Source organism: Lepus europaeus, chromosome 22, assembly GCF_033115175.1.
Source record: "Lepus europaeus isolate LE1 chromosome 22, mLepTim1.pri, whole genome shotgun sequence".
Classification (NCBI taxonomy): domain Eukaryota; kingdom Metazoa; phylum Chordata; class Mammalia; order Lagomorpha; family Leporidae; genus Lepus; species Lepus europaeus.
This window is the reverse complement of record NC_084848.1, coordinates 11,530,583-11,544,307: the sequence shown is the minus strand read 5'-3', so window position 1 is coordinate 11,544,307 and position 13,725 is coordinate 11,530,583. Positions and strand designations below refer to the sequence as shown.

At 55.8% G+C, this 13,725-nt stretch overlaps 1 protein-coding gene across 4 annotated transcripts in view; it reads right to left on the bottom strand.

Annotated features, from left to right (window-relative positions):
• Window positions 1-13,725, bottom strand: part of TTC7B (tetratricopeptide repeat domain 7B) — a 230,798-nt gene that overhangs the window by 50,639 nt on the left and 166,434 nt on the right. For 3 of the 4 annotated variants that reach the window (XM_062181833.1, XM_062181834.1, XM_062181835.1), the window contains exons 16-17: window positions 10,099-10,215; window positions 3,239-3,336 (exon numbers count right to left, since the gene is read on the bottom strand). In XM_062181833.1, the coding sequence (XP_062037817.1) occupies window positions 3,239-3,336; window positions 10,099-10,215 (215 nt within the window). Of the gene's footprint in view, window positions 1-1,679; window positions 1,766-3,238; window positions 3,337-10,098; window positions 10,216-13,725 lie in introns of those variants that run through there. The other variant, XM_062181836.1, reaches the window with a different exon arrangement.

Below are 13,725 nucleotides of genomic sequence, written 5' to 3'. Positions count from 1 at the left end.
GCTGTGGACCTCGGGGCGCATGATAATGGTACTGTCTAAAAACTCGTAATAAATAAGTCTTTTAAAAGAAATCCTTATCTATTAGACACAGACCCTGAAACTTTAACAAGCAGAACATGATGTCTTGGATTTGCAGTAAAATATCCTGCAAAAGCCAAGTCACACGATGGGAGAGCAGGACAGAACAGGACACTGCTTTTGGAGTGTGACCGGGTAGCAGGAATTTACCACGTGAGCCCCTTTATTGTGGCATGTGTGAAAAGTCTCCAGAAATAACAAATAAGAGGAAATAAACTTAGTTCTGGGGAAACCCAAAACTGCTCCCAGGGGGCCTGTGGCCTCACAAAGGGGTCCACACAACAGGGGATTCTGGGCCCAGGGGCCCAGAGCTGGCAGGAACGTGAGGGTGGATTTCACCTCGCTTTGGCCATGACCCTTCCTGATGCCGACACTGTCTGGCTTTGCCCTCAGATGCCTGTGCCCTGTGGAGGGGATTTAGAAATGCAGTGAAACATGGGGCGTGGCCTGGACCAGGGCTATGGACACGCTGCCCCTGGCAGGGCTGGGGTCTCCCAGACGGACTCCAATCTCAGGTCACTTGTGTTTGATTCAGGACCAGGCTGACCTTGGAGAAGGTTCCTGTTCTGGTCTCTACAGCTCAGTTGCTTTTCGGAATGAGCAGTGCTACTGTGGATATTCAAAATTAGCCACTGCCCTTCGGTACCACGTGAGCTGGAAGCATGACAAAGGAGAGGAAAGTGGCTGAGACCTCGCCGGATGGGAAGGAACCCGCAGTGTGCAATACGGGGGTCCTGGAACAATGAGGACATTCTCCAGGGACAGATGGGGAGGCACCCTCAGTGAGCAGGGTCTGGTGCTGGACAGCGTCTGCCGCGTGTGCCTGCTTACGGAAGGGGCAGGGAGAGTGCCATATGCTGCGAAGACCGGGGACAGGGAACAGAAAGCCGACGAGCATGGTCACCTCCAGGGAACGTCAGGACGGAGGATCCGTGACCGGAGCCCAACTTCTCTAGGGCCCCGTCTGAAATTAAGAGTCTCAGTTGGTACATTACATAAATGCACTTCCTCTTGCAAAGAAATCAAGATGAGGGAAATAAACTCCGTGGGTGGCTCATAGGCAGCCATCCATGTAACTGTGTGAGTAAGAGAGGTGCCGCCCTCCTGTGACCACACGACGAGCAGTTACATAAAACTGGGCCGTCTGGGGCGGGCCTGCCTACTTTTTGAGTCTCTGACTTACACAGCCATTTCAGCACGTTCTACCCTCATTTACAAATCACCTGCAGTCGGGAAGGCCTAGAACTCGGCCTTCATCGTCTGTCTCCCTGCCCCATTCACAGCTCTGGGAGTGGGGCCGGTGGAAGGCATCGGGAGGACTCCTGTGTGTTCTACAGTAACAGCAAATGGCCTGGTTGGGCCCGCGAGGCTGTGGCTTCCCCCTGTTGTTCATGAAGGGCACAGGAACCAGCAGGCCAGACTCCAAACACCTGCGCTCCCTGGGGAGTGTGTGGGCACATCTCCCATCTCCCAAGAGCATGGCTGCCTCCATGCCACTGGGCAAAGGGGGAGGGGAGGGAAGGGCTGGGCAGAACGCAGTCACACCTGGCCTGCACAGCCCCTGGGGGCGCCAGGGAAAAATGCTCCAAGGGGCGAAAGAATAGCAAGGGCCTCCTTTATTTTTTGCCACTTCCTGTTTGCCATGTGATGGAGGGAGAGACCTCTAGGGAAATCAATGCCGGGCCAGCTGGAAGGAAAGGGGGTCAGGACTTAGCACACCTGTCCACACAGGGCATGAGGAGGCGGCGGGGGCAGCCAGTGCTGGGCAGCTGCGGCAACCGTTCTGGATCAGCGCAAATCCCTGCCCGGGCCAGAACGCGGTTCACCTCCTGCTCTTCTCCCCGTGCCTGGCCTCACCTTGCAGTGCTCAGTGCCACCAGCCTGACCTTCCGTTCCCTGCAGGGTCCTCTCTCAGGACTGGACCCCCGAGGCAGAGTTTCGCTGTGCTGCACCAGCCAGGGGCTCTGCCTCGTTTGCAGGCTAAGCCCACCAATGCCTGCTGACCGATCCAGGGCTCAGGCCTCTGGGGGGTCAGGTGGGGGATGCTTCTCTGTGGTTTGGTCACTCTGTATTTAGAGCAATGGCCGCCAGCCAGGTTAAACTGCTCTAACTGACCATTCGTGCCAGTTCTAATATCCAACAATTGCTTGACCTAGCGGCCCTGGGGCCCTTGGATCAGATTTCTCAAGTGGACTTTGAACTGGGTGCAAGGGGGCCTAGTGCAGGAATGCGAGGGTGCTAGGTGGGCAGGAGTGAGGGCAGCTGGGGCTCAGTCCTCCCATCCCACCTGGGGACAGGTGTCCAGGGCATGGGTTCAGGTGAGGCCTGGCTCAGGGCTGCTCTCCAGCTTGCCTTGGAAGGGCTCTGTCAGGGGACAGGACGTGGCTCGGGATTGGAAAAGGACCTTGGGGCTCTTTTCACGAAGCCGGCCAGCCCGTCAACCCACAGGGTCTCGCGAGGGAGGAAAGCGAGCAACAAGAGCAGGTGCCCCAGGAGCCTCTAGAATCATCTTTAAGACTCAGAGTGAATTTCAACATGGTGTGTGGGTCTGCCGAGTCCCACGGGTCATCACCAGCAGCCGGCATGGTCGGAATGACTTGTCGGGGGCTGTGGGGACCATGGAGGTGTACTCGCAACTCCCTGGCATGCAGGAGGACGTGAAACACACGACGGCAGGGGTGAATGTTCGCTCGGAGTCAGTAGGTGCCTGGGCTTCAACGTGGGGACGGTAGAACTGGCAGCGCAGAGCCCGCCGCCACCCTATGGGGTCTTCCTGCTTGGCGTGTGTGTGCACGTGTGTGTGCACATGTGTGTGCACGTGTGTGTGTGTGTTCACATGCAGCTGATTAGAAATTGAAACCTTGATTAGAAACCGAAACTTAGAGTTGGGGAGACACGGAAAAGCCGAAGGGAAACTGATGGAAACGGAACCGTCTGATCTTCAGTTGAATTTCTAGGCTCTCAGGGCCAGGGAGAACAGATTTCAAAGAGCTGTGTGGGGCAAACAGTATCAGCTCCCCCTACTTGAGAAAGAGACTGCAGAAAGCGCACCTCGACCGAGCGTCTAACCTGGCGGCATAAGGAACTCTCCCAGCCCCAAGCCTGGCAGCCCCGTAGCACTCTGCTGGTCACCACCTGGCCCTGTGCCTCGGATTCTCACCTGTCTCAGGATCGCTGAAGTCTGGCAAAGTGATGGTGTTCAGCTGCCGTCTGTCTGCAATGGTCCGATCCAAGAGGCTGCTCCCTCGTCCCGAATCGCTGCAAGACACAGCTCCGGTCAGCCCCCCGGGCAGGCGGGGAGGGAAGGATGGAGAGGCAACAGAGCAGCTCCCCCAGTGCAGGGCACGTGCCCTTGGATGGCCCTCAGCGCCTCTCCTCCTGTCCTGCTCGGGAGGCGTCCTAATTCCTGCCCACATCACCAACTTCCGCCATGCCGCACTCACAGGCCCTTGCTCCAGTCTTAAGGTACAAGGATGGAGACTTGAAGCCAGGTTCTCATGGGCTGGCTTTCTGTGTTGGGGAAGGCTTAGAACCCAGGGAGCCCCAACAGTCCTCCGGGCTGCCTGTGAGGCAGCCTCTGCCAGACACCCAGGTGGGCAGCCTGCCCCATACCACATCCACCAGCGTTGCTGGGGCAGGCTGCGTTTTTCAATGCTTTCCAGATGGTTCTATTTTGAAATGGGCCATCACAGTGACAACCTTGTTTGGGTCCCCAGAGCCAGCCTTTGACACATGTTATTACATTTCATGGATGAGGGAGGTGTAGTACAGGCCGGCACGTGAGCTACCATCCTGTCCAGTGTTCCCCAGCTGGAGAAGCTGGCCCGAGGGGACATGGAGGGACTTGGCGAGAACAGAGCAGACTTGGGTGCCAGCCCCAGACTGTCACTGCCACTCGCTTCCTGCACGGCCCACCTTCCTGGAGGCCCCCTCTCCAGCCTGTGCCACCCCGCCACGCTTGGCACCGTCCACTTGGCAATGCCACACGGAGACTACATCAGGCCTCCCTGGGAAGGAAACAGCCCGGACAGGCTTCCTTTTTTATTCTTGCTCTTTTTCTTTTTTTCTGAACTCTTGCTTTTCCCCCTTCTATTATGACATTCTAACATAGCAGCTCTAAAACGATCCCTACTTGTTCCTGGATGTTGGAGTCTTTAATGCTTTTCTCTGAGTCCTGGGGGAGGGGGGGTGTTACAAGTGATTTTTTTGTGTGGTTAAGAAGTTCAGGTTTTACAATAAAAGCACCCCATTTCCTTCCTCCTTGCAGCTGCTGCTTGAAAGGGGTACAAACAAGATCTGGCACGGAACTCAGCATGGCTGCCATTTCCACGTCCAGCAAGGTGGTTAGAGGAACCTCGGGAAACTCGGGCCGCCTCCCTTCAGCACAAACGCCTTGTCAGCCTATGCTTGTGACGTCACCCCACACACGTGCTTCTGGGGGCTGCGTTAGTAATGATTTCCACTACTGAGAAACAGTAAGTGTCTCTGAGCAGGAAAAACCATTCAAGGACATGCACATTTTTATCAGTTAGGATTATGGACGCTCTCGAGCCTTGGTTTGTCCGCGCAGCATCTTCACTGTGGTTGTTACCAAGAGTTAATTATCTGAATACTGCCATGGTTCCCCACTTGGGAGTCTTGTGAGGGCTTTGCCTGGCAGTACAGTGACATCTTCAGCACCGTGAATCATGGGATGTACAATGAGCAGTGGCTTTGCAGGGGAAGATCTGGCGGACAGAGCCAGGCTGCCCACCACATCCGGTTTCAGGGCACAGGCGTGGCTACCGTGCGTGAGGCTTTGGGAAGGACCCAGACACCGGGGTCCTGGAAGCCTGGTGGGTCTGCAGTCTCTCATCCTAACCTGTCACTAACAAGTGGGACTCTTGGGCAAAGGCCACTGTCCCTGTGCCTCCGTTGCTGCCTTGGCCCTCTGAGGATTAGGACTGTCTGCAGATGGAGTGTTGTGAAGTCACAACTCCTGGCCCCTGCAGGGGTCTTTGTCAACACAGACCCTATAACCCATGGCTGGCTGACTCCTGCAGACAGCTTAACCAGGCCATATGGCACAATTGTAGGAGGTGTGGGGGAGTGAATTAAGGACCTTCTACGCCAAATGTCGGAAACCCTGGGACCAGCATTGCAGCACAGCAGGCGAAGCCACCACTTGGGATCCTGCATACTCTACTTCCAATCCATCTTCCTGCTAACGCATCTGGGAAGAAGATGGAGGATAGCCCGAGTACTCGGGATCCTCCCTCCGGATGGGGTATCAGGATGGAGTTCCTGGCTTCTGGCACCTCTTGCCTGGTTTGCCAGGCCTCAGCTGTTGTGGCCATTTGAGGAGTGAAGCAGCAGACAGAAGATACTTCTCTCAGTCTCTCCCTCTCTTTTTGTCACTTTGCCTTTCAAATAAATAATAACAAAATAACCCCCAACTAAACCAATGCTCTTAATGCGTGAGCCTCACCCACTTACAGCGACAGGATCTATTTGCCCTCTGCCAGCTGAGACGCTACCCTGGGTTATGTTCTTTAGTTTGTCTTTCTCTCTTCCTTCTGGAAACGGTGCGCAAGCAACAATGAACCACTCAGAATGGATAGGCTTTGTTTCCACACTGGATGCTTTCTCTCTAAAAATAATCAGGGTTTATGACTGATTGAGAACTTTTCTGGATGCTTCAAGCAATTGTTACTTCTTCACCTTCATGGTGCAGGGTCTTAACCCACAGAGTGTGGCAGGAGGGCCGAGGGCCAAGGGCCAGCCTGGGCCAGCTTGAGTCTCTGTAACTCTTCCCCCCACAGCCGGCCTCCCTCTCTGCCCTGGGACACCCATTCCCTCACCTCTCCTCTGTCTGCCAGGAGCACCGCTTGGCGGAGGGCAGGAAGGGAGAGAAAACCATTCCCGCGCAGGGTGCTAGCAGAGGGGTTAGGAGGAGGACACTGGAAAGACCCTGATCCATGGTCCAGACGCTGCAGGTCCAGACGTGTGCAAGTGTCCACACCTGGGAGCTCTGTGGCCTATGAGAGCTGAAGACCCGGAGCAAACGATAACGAAGGTGGAAGTTGCCCTGGAAATGGGAGGCTTCCCTTGGAAATCCTGTCTTCTAGAGCCACACCGAGCTTGAGAAGAGGCAGGACGCAGTGGTGACCCGGGTTCTGGTCACAGCTCTGCCCCTTCCCAGCTCTGGGAATGTTGGAACGCTGGCACACACTGAGCGTCGGCTCAGAGGGGCCCTGGCTGGGAACCAGAGCGGGCAGGTGGGACAAGCACTCCTGCTTCTCTCCGGGGCTGTCCGGCCTGGTTTGTAAGGAGCAAGGTGAGGCAGACGTTCAGCCTAGCAGTTCAGATGCTGATGTGGATGCCTGGATCCCACACTGGAGTGCCCTGGGTGGATCCCGGCCCTGTTCTCCACTCTGGTCTCCGGCCACTGCAGGTCCTGGGAGGCAGCAGGTGATGGCTCAAGTAGCTGGGTCTCTGCCACCCACCTGGGAGACCCAGACTGAGTCCCTGGCTCCTAGCTGGCCTCTGGTCTCTCACCTTTACCACTCCCTTTCTCCCAGGCACTAGAGCTGATGGGAGCTCTTTTTGTCTGCCTCTCTGCCTCATGAATTTAAAGAAAAAAAAGCAATGGATGTTCCCAATAGCTCCAAGCCTCAATTTTCTCATCAGAAAAATGGGTATAACATGACATTTGCCAATAATGTGGAGACGCTTTTGAGAAGAAATGAGAGCATGCTTTATAAAAAAGAGAAGCTCCACGAAGACACTGGTGTCTGCTGGTATGAAATGGGGTCTCCGACTTCCAAGTGAGCTTAGAGCAGAGGAAATGTGTGTGCACGTGCTGAGTGAACTGTAAACGCAATGTGCTGGTGAGTGACCAAAATAGGACTTAGGAAGAAGAAACCTTCTCCCCGTCAGCTGGCCACGTCAACCTGTGGCCGCTTATGTAGCAGTGACAAGAGGGAGAGAGACACGGTTAAAAATAAAAAACAAAAAGGACGGCAAAGAACCCGGCCGTCAGCCGGGGAGAGCCCCGTGCTGTCACGGAGGAAGCTTTGATGTGAGACAGAACCGGGCTTGAATCACTGCTCGTTTACCTATTTGCCTGGGAAAACTCCGGCGAGTGATTTAGCTGCCTCTGACTTCAATTTCCCTTTCTAGAAAATGGAAAGAGCAGTGGCTCCCTTGCCAGGGAGCGGAGGTAACGCTCAGATGGCCGAGGACAGGGCTGGCATGGGAAGCGTCGATCAGCACGGCTGTTACTGTGCCTTGCCGAGACGCTGCAGCTCAGGGGCCTGCTGGGGAGGCTCTGGTGGGAGCTCAGGCTGTCCTGAGTGGCGCAAGAACTGAGGGAGCCTGCTGCTTCTCACACGAGGCAGATCTCTGTCCTCAGTGCGAGCAAGACTGCAGACCTAGGGAAATACAATCCAGGCTTCTGAAATGACAAACACCTCGCCAAATGCACACTCTAGAGAGCGCCGCCCACCGCTCTGCTCACAGCAAGGCGAGCCTTCTCCAAGTGCAGGTGCAACGCCATCCGCTAGCCTCCCAAGGCTCAGCTCAGCCACCAGCTCAGCCTGATTTTCCCTTCAAGCAGAAATAAAGACGAGGGAATCAGCTGCCGGGGCCACTGCAGCTAGGGGCTGACCTCAGTCTGGTCACTGCTGCCCGGTGCTGCCCACGACTTCCTCCCGCCTCCGACCTTGCTGTCTTCCTGCCCTGGAGGCCTGTGCAGACAAGGACGGATTGGGAAGGGGGTGGGGGAGACTGGGAAATGCTGGCAGGTGCAGCAAAGGTCCCACCACAACCGAGCATGCTCAGAAAAAGGGCACCCGGAGCCAGGAAGTTACCAGGGGACTAACCCGGGTAGAAACCAACCGCCTCCTGCCAAAATGTGTTCTGTTCCCTTTTTGCTTTATTGTTGGGCGTGGCGCTTGTTCCTGCCATTCCATCCTCTTCTAGAGCCCGGTGTGGCCTGAGGGCACGCTGCAGGTGTGGCACCCACAGACACCCCCACCTGGGGCCCCTGAGCCCACCGCTCTTCCTCCTTCAGGCTGTATTCTGTCGCTGATTACCCCAGCAGACAGGAGGGGATGTCTAAATTTGCACAATGGTAAGGGCGGTGGGGGAAACATTTATTTATATCCCAGAGAAAATACAGTTTACAGAGACCACCAGGAGGCTCCTTACCAAGGTGCTGCTCCACTGCCCCAGGCTGGGGGAGCACCTCCGCCCCAGCCTCCCCTGGCCCTGTGCCGGCTCAGTGCCTGGGGCCGGGTTCCTGCCGGTGCTGGCCCTGAAAGCTCCTTCAGGAAACGGAGGAAGGACCGACAGCCCAGGCATTTGGTTAGGTATTTTTAAAAAGCTTCCCAATTCTGCTATTTTTTTCTCCTCACATTCAATATTCTTGGTTGCTAAGTGGGAGGGAACGTGGGGAGGTGGGAGAGGTGTGGAGAGCGGAGGGAGAGCTGGCAGCAGCCGCGGCGCTGATGGGTTTATGCTCTCATCTCTGAAGGGGGGACAGGCAGAGGAATGGGCCCCACCCCGAGGCTGGGAGGAAGGAGGACCCCCGTCCCGCGCACCTGACAGGCCAGCACAGGGGCCTGGGGGCTGGGGGGAGGGGAATACAGGCACTTTTAGAAAAGGGTAGAATCTTGTCTTAATTTAAATGATATTTACTTTTAGAAGAAACCCTTGAAAGGCACGAGGTCGGTCTCATGGATACCTTTCACCTAGAGGAAGGGGAGCACCCTGCACCCGAGGGGGTCCCCCAACAAAATCCTGCAAGGGGTCCTGTGTGTGGCTCCCTGCCGGGTGTGGACTGGCCTCTTCCAGGCTCACTCCCTCCCTTCCAGCTGCACTGCCCACAGGGGTCCCAGGTCTGCTCAGTGCCACTTCACAGGGGCCCAGTCCCTTAACAGGGCCCTGTTGTTGAATCCTGAACCTCACCTGCATTCCCCGCGCCCCAGCCCCCACAGCGCACTTGCCCGCCTCTTCCTGGGCAGGCCGTGCCCTGAGGACCATTCACCACTGAGTGACACATTTGTAGGCTCTTGACACATTTGTAGGAGCCTAGGGTGGGCTGTGGGAACCCCCAGCTGGCTGATCCCCTGATCACATCTGAGAGCCCCTGGCTCATTAGCTCCCTCTCACAACCCACTGCCTTCACAGGAGGCACACGCGCCATCTTAGCTTCCATCAGGAAAAAACCGGCCAGGACTTGAAAGAGGGCAAAGAGGTCGCTGGTGTGTCAGGGGGATACTGGCCTCTGCCAGCCCGCCTTCCCCGCCTTGTAGGAGCCCAGGGTGGGTCTCCCCTGACTGCCTCCCTACTGGCTTGGTGATGGCACGGCTCTGTAAGGGCAGAAGCTAACATGAATTCTGCTGTGTAGGCATGCAATTCATTTCTGCCGCCAGAAGCGATGACCCCAAGCTATGCGTTCCACTGCCACATAGGACACTGTTTGACACCCACCTGCCGAGCCATTTCCGTGCTCCTGCCTACACACACCTGTTTTCCAAATGCTCTGATCAAGTCTTAACATTTTGCTGGCTCCCCCTTAGGAAATGAGCTAAGTAAAATCTGATTTGATATCTGTCTGAATCATGATTTTTAATCTTTTGACAATGACACTTTTTCCTGGTAATGGCCATCTCGTCTCTCTCCTTAGAAGGATGCAGCGTGGTGCCTACCCAGGTCTTTAACATGATTGCAGGAACCCTCTGCTCTGTCTGCACAGTCACAGAACAAGCGCTGGACTTGTAAAGGAGGCAGGCAAACGGCCAGTAGAGAGGCATCAGAGTTGGGCCTCGTCGGTCCCCATGGCACCCCCGGGGGCTCCAGTGGCTGCTCCTGAGCCTCCCATAAATGGAGCGTGAAGCTCCACGCTCTGCACCTCATGGGGACCTGGGGGTGCACAGGGGTGACAGAGTCAGCACCTGCAAATGGCAAGCAGAGGCAGCACTGACAGGCAGGGGCCCATGCAAAAATCACGCAAAACAGGCACGGCTGGCCTCTTACCTGGGGTTGGTGAGGTTGTAGCAGGATTTCCATATTTGTAACATGTGCTTACAGGTGAGGAGCGCCTCATCCGGGCCCCGGCAGAGCGACTCCAACTTCACTTTGGAGAACAGTAGTCTGTGGAGAGCAGAAAACAGCTCAGGCCAGAGTCGCAGCCCAACCAGGACAAAGGGGTGGGCTCAGCCCTGGGTGGGATGTCCCTACTCGGCTAGGATGGGGGCGTCTGGTGCCTGCTCCCGGGGAAGCAGGGTCTGCGGGGCCCAGGACTCCAGAGCCCCCAGCTCAAGGTGAGGCCGTGTGGTCTCACTGCTGAGGCAGACACGGAACAACAGGGCCCTTTGTGCTCAGGCTAAAGGCCTCAGAGGGGCCCACTGTATCACAACACAGGGGCTTTACAAGGAGAATGCTTTTCAGGACAACACCAATGTATTTGTGAGATTTTGAAAAATTCATTAAAAGCAAATCTTATTGACACGCTGCCATGGGGAACGAGACTCAGCTGACCTATACACACACGGTCAGCCTCCGCGACGGTGCTCAGCGCCTCCTCCGCTCCAGAAAGCTGCATTCAAGGCACACGAAGAGAGGGCCGCTGGCTCCGGCCTCCCCTCCGAGCCGCCCCAGCCCTGCCAGGGAAGGCCTAGGACTCCCCTACTCCCTCCACCATCACCATCCCTACTTTTGCGACCCTCCACCCAGACCATCTGAGGGCTAAGCTTAGAACCCTCTTTCCTTCGTGGCCCATTCCCAGAGCCCACCTGGCCCCTCTGCAGACATCAGCTGTCTGGGTCCGTGGACTCACCACCCCCCTAGATTTAGCCCTGTCCTCTGACTTCCCAGCTCCCAGAAATCTCCTGATCGACGTCTCCAGAAATCGTTCTCATTGCCAGCTTTAGAAACGTTCATGACGCCTTACCACTCACAACACAAAAGTCGGGACCCCCACCTCGCTCTCGAAGGCACCCTGGCCGCTCTGATCTCCCCACCCCATTCCGTGCTGTGCACCCTGCTGGACCGTTTACTCCTACAAATATAAGGCGCTGGACAACGGCCGCTCCTTTCACAGCTCGACGGCGATCTGTGCCGTGTCTCAATCTTAATCTCCACTTCCCTAATCCCTTTACTGTTCCCAAATGCAGCTAAAGCCTCACCTCACCTCACCAGAGAAGTCTTCCACTGCTACCACTTCCATCCCCTGCTCAGCAGGGACCACCTTCGCCGGTGTTGCCAATAAAGAGAAGAAGAGAGGGAGGAGCTCCCGTTTATCAAAGGGCCTTGTGTTTGGCCCTTGACAAATGCTGTCCATGTCATGTGCCTAACCAGCCCTCCTGGGGGGTGGTGTTGGTCACGCAGGGGACTGGGCTTTACCCCAGCCACCTCCAGCTTCTCCGGATGTGATTTCCTGCCATACATTCCCTTGTGCTCCCTCTCTGGCCTCACTCCCCCAGTCCCTCCAGTTGTCCAATGGTGTTGAGTTGACCTTAGTAAGCATTGCTTGCTGGTTACTTTCTCCGTGAGCCGTGGAAGATAAGGAAAAGGTAACTGCCGTGATTTAGGGTAACATTCAGAATTTCTCAACTGTGCAGGAGGTGATGTCCACATTTAAAGCACCTAGCAGACCACAGCGTTCTTCCCCTGTGACAGACAGCATGACGGGTCCTAAGCCATGGCCGCCGAGCTCAGGAGTGGGCTAGCGCCAACCATGGCCTCCACACAGAACAACAGAAGCTAAGGGTATGGTGGTGGCTCCCGCAGGGTCAGGGCTGTAGCCTCCCGAGCCCTGGTTTTCAGAAACCTGCAATGATGGGTGACAGGCCAGGTAATAGGAGTGGTACGGTCCCCAATTTCCAAGCAGGTGGGCACAGAGGAAGGCCAGGTGTGAGAACAGGGCTTGGCTTCTGCCCTCAAACTCCTGAAACCTTACCAGGACCAGCCACACGGAGCCACAGCTGCAGCCGAAGGCTACAGCAGGCCTGACCGTGGTAGGGGCACTTTCCCACCAGATCCCGGGTCAGCTGAGAGATGTGACATGGAGGAGGGAGGAGGAGCAGTCGAACGGTCATCAGTCCGCATTCAGTGGACACCTGTTCAGGGGCCCAGAGACTCTTGGATGAGGGCTGGCTGCCAAGCAACTTTGGCCATGGGGAGCTCAGAGCTGGCCCTCTGTGGGGGCAGGAGGCAGCAGCGTGCCTCTAACGGCAATGAGGCAGGACTCCTGCGGCTGCACCCAAGGACAGGGCGCCAGAGTGCATCCCCAAGCCTCAGTGTGGGGGGAAGAGCTCTGTGCAAGGCTTTTTGGCTGGAAAAAGAACTTGTAATTATCATGAAATAACAGCTTTCAAACACTTGACTCAGGATACGGAGCTGAAAAGGTGTGGCTGGATCTAAGGGGGCCCGACAGGGAGAGCAACGGCAGAACTGCTGAGCATAAATGATGGACGGGCAGACGGAGGGCACGCATCACGGGCAGGTGGCGGCCCCACTGCGGCCTGGCCCGGCTCTGACTCTCCCTGGGTATCCCAGGCAAAGCAGGAAAAGAGGGCGTGGCTTTTCCACCATTTCCCCAGAATGGGAAATGTTTTAGTACAGTTCTCACCGGCTGGGCATGTGGCACATTAGCACAGCAACAAATAGCACACAAACAACGAGCGCTAGCTGGCTGCAGCTGATGTCCAAAGATGCTGTCGATTCAATCTGCTGAGGAACCTTGAGGCAACGAAACAAGGGAGGGAAAGGCCTGGGACAAACTGGCAGCGTCGGCAACACTTCACTACACGTCACTGTCATCCTGACGAGGAGGGTGGGGGCGCCCGCCAGGCGAGGCCGCGTGCTGGCCGCACAGCCAGGTCCAGCCCTGACTCCAGTCAGCTGTGTCTCCAAGCGCAGTCACAAGTCACAGGCTCAGTGAGTGTTGGGTTCTCGCCCCTTACACCTGCCTCAAAGTCCACTAACCAATTTTTCCAAAAGAAATACTTTGTTCAGAGATTCATGGAAAACTTATAGAAAGTTAATGACAAATAGAAAGATCTTGCCAAAACACCAGCTTGGTGTTGACAGAAACCTACATGTTACCTGCATGATGCCTTTCGTGATCTGCCACTGGCTACATGCCCAGCCTCTGAGGGGTATCATACACATCCCACCCTGGAGCTGCGGTCCTCAACCCCCACCCCCACCCCCACCGCCACTGCCATGCCACTTGCCTCTGTGCCCCCTGGTCTTTGCACAGGCTGCTTCCTCTTTGTGAAATGCCTTTTCCAACATTTCTCTTTTAAGCACTTGCTCATCCTTCAAGATTCAGAGCAAACAGTGCCCCCTCGGTACACGGAGTGAGCCTTCCAAATGGAAATGCAATGGTAGAAAACGGGAGCTCGGACAGGAACTCTGCTTTCAAGGCAAGTAAGCAATACTAACAGCGGCGGCCACTTTAGTCACTGATCCTTACAAATCCCTGGAAACGAGTGAGCTGCCCCAGTTCACGCCACTAGTGATGGACTGAGAGAGCAGACACAAACGTGGAGCGGGAAACAGAAGAAAATGGTTGAAGACCAACTGTATTACTGACACTAATGAAAACACACACAGCATTTTAAAAGTCCAGGGCCAAATGGCTGCCCTATGATGTGC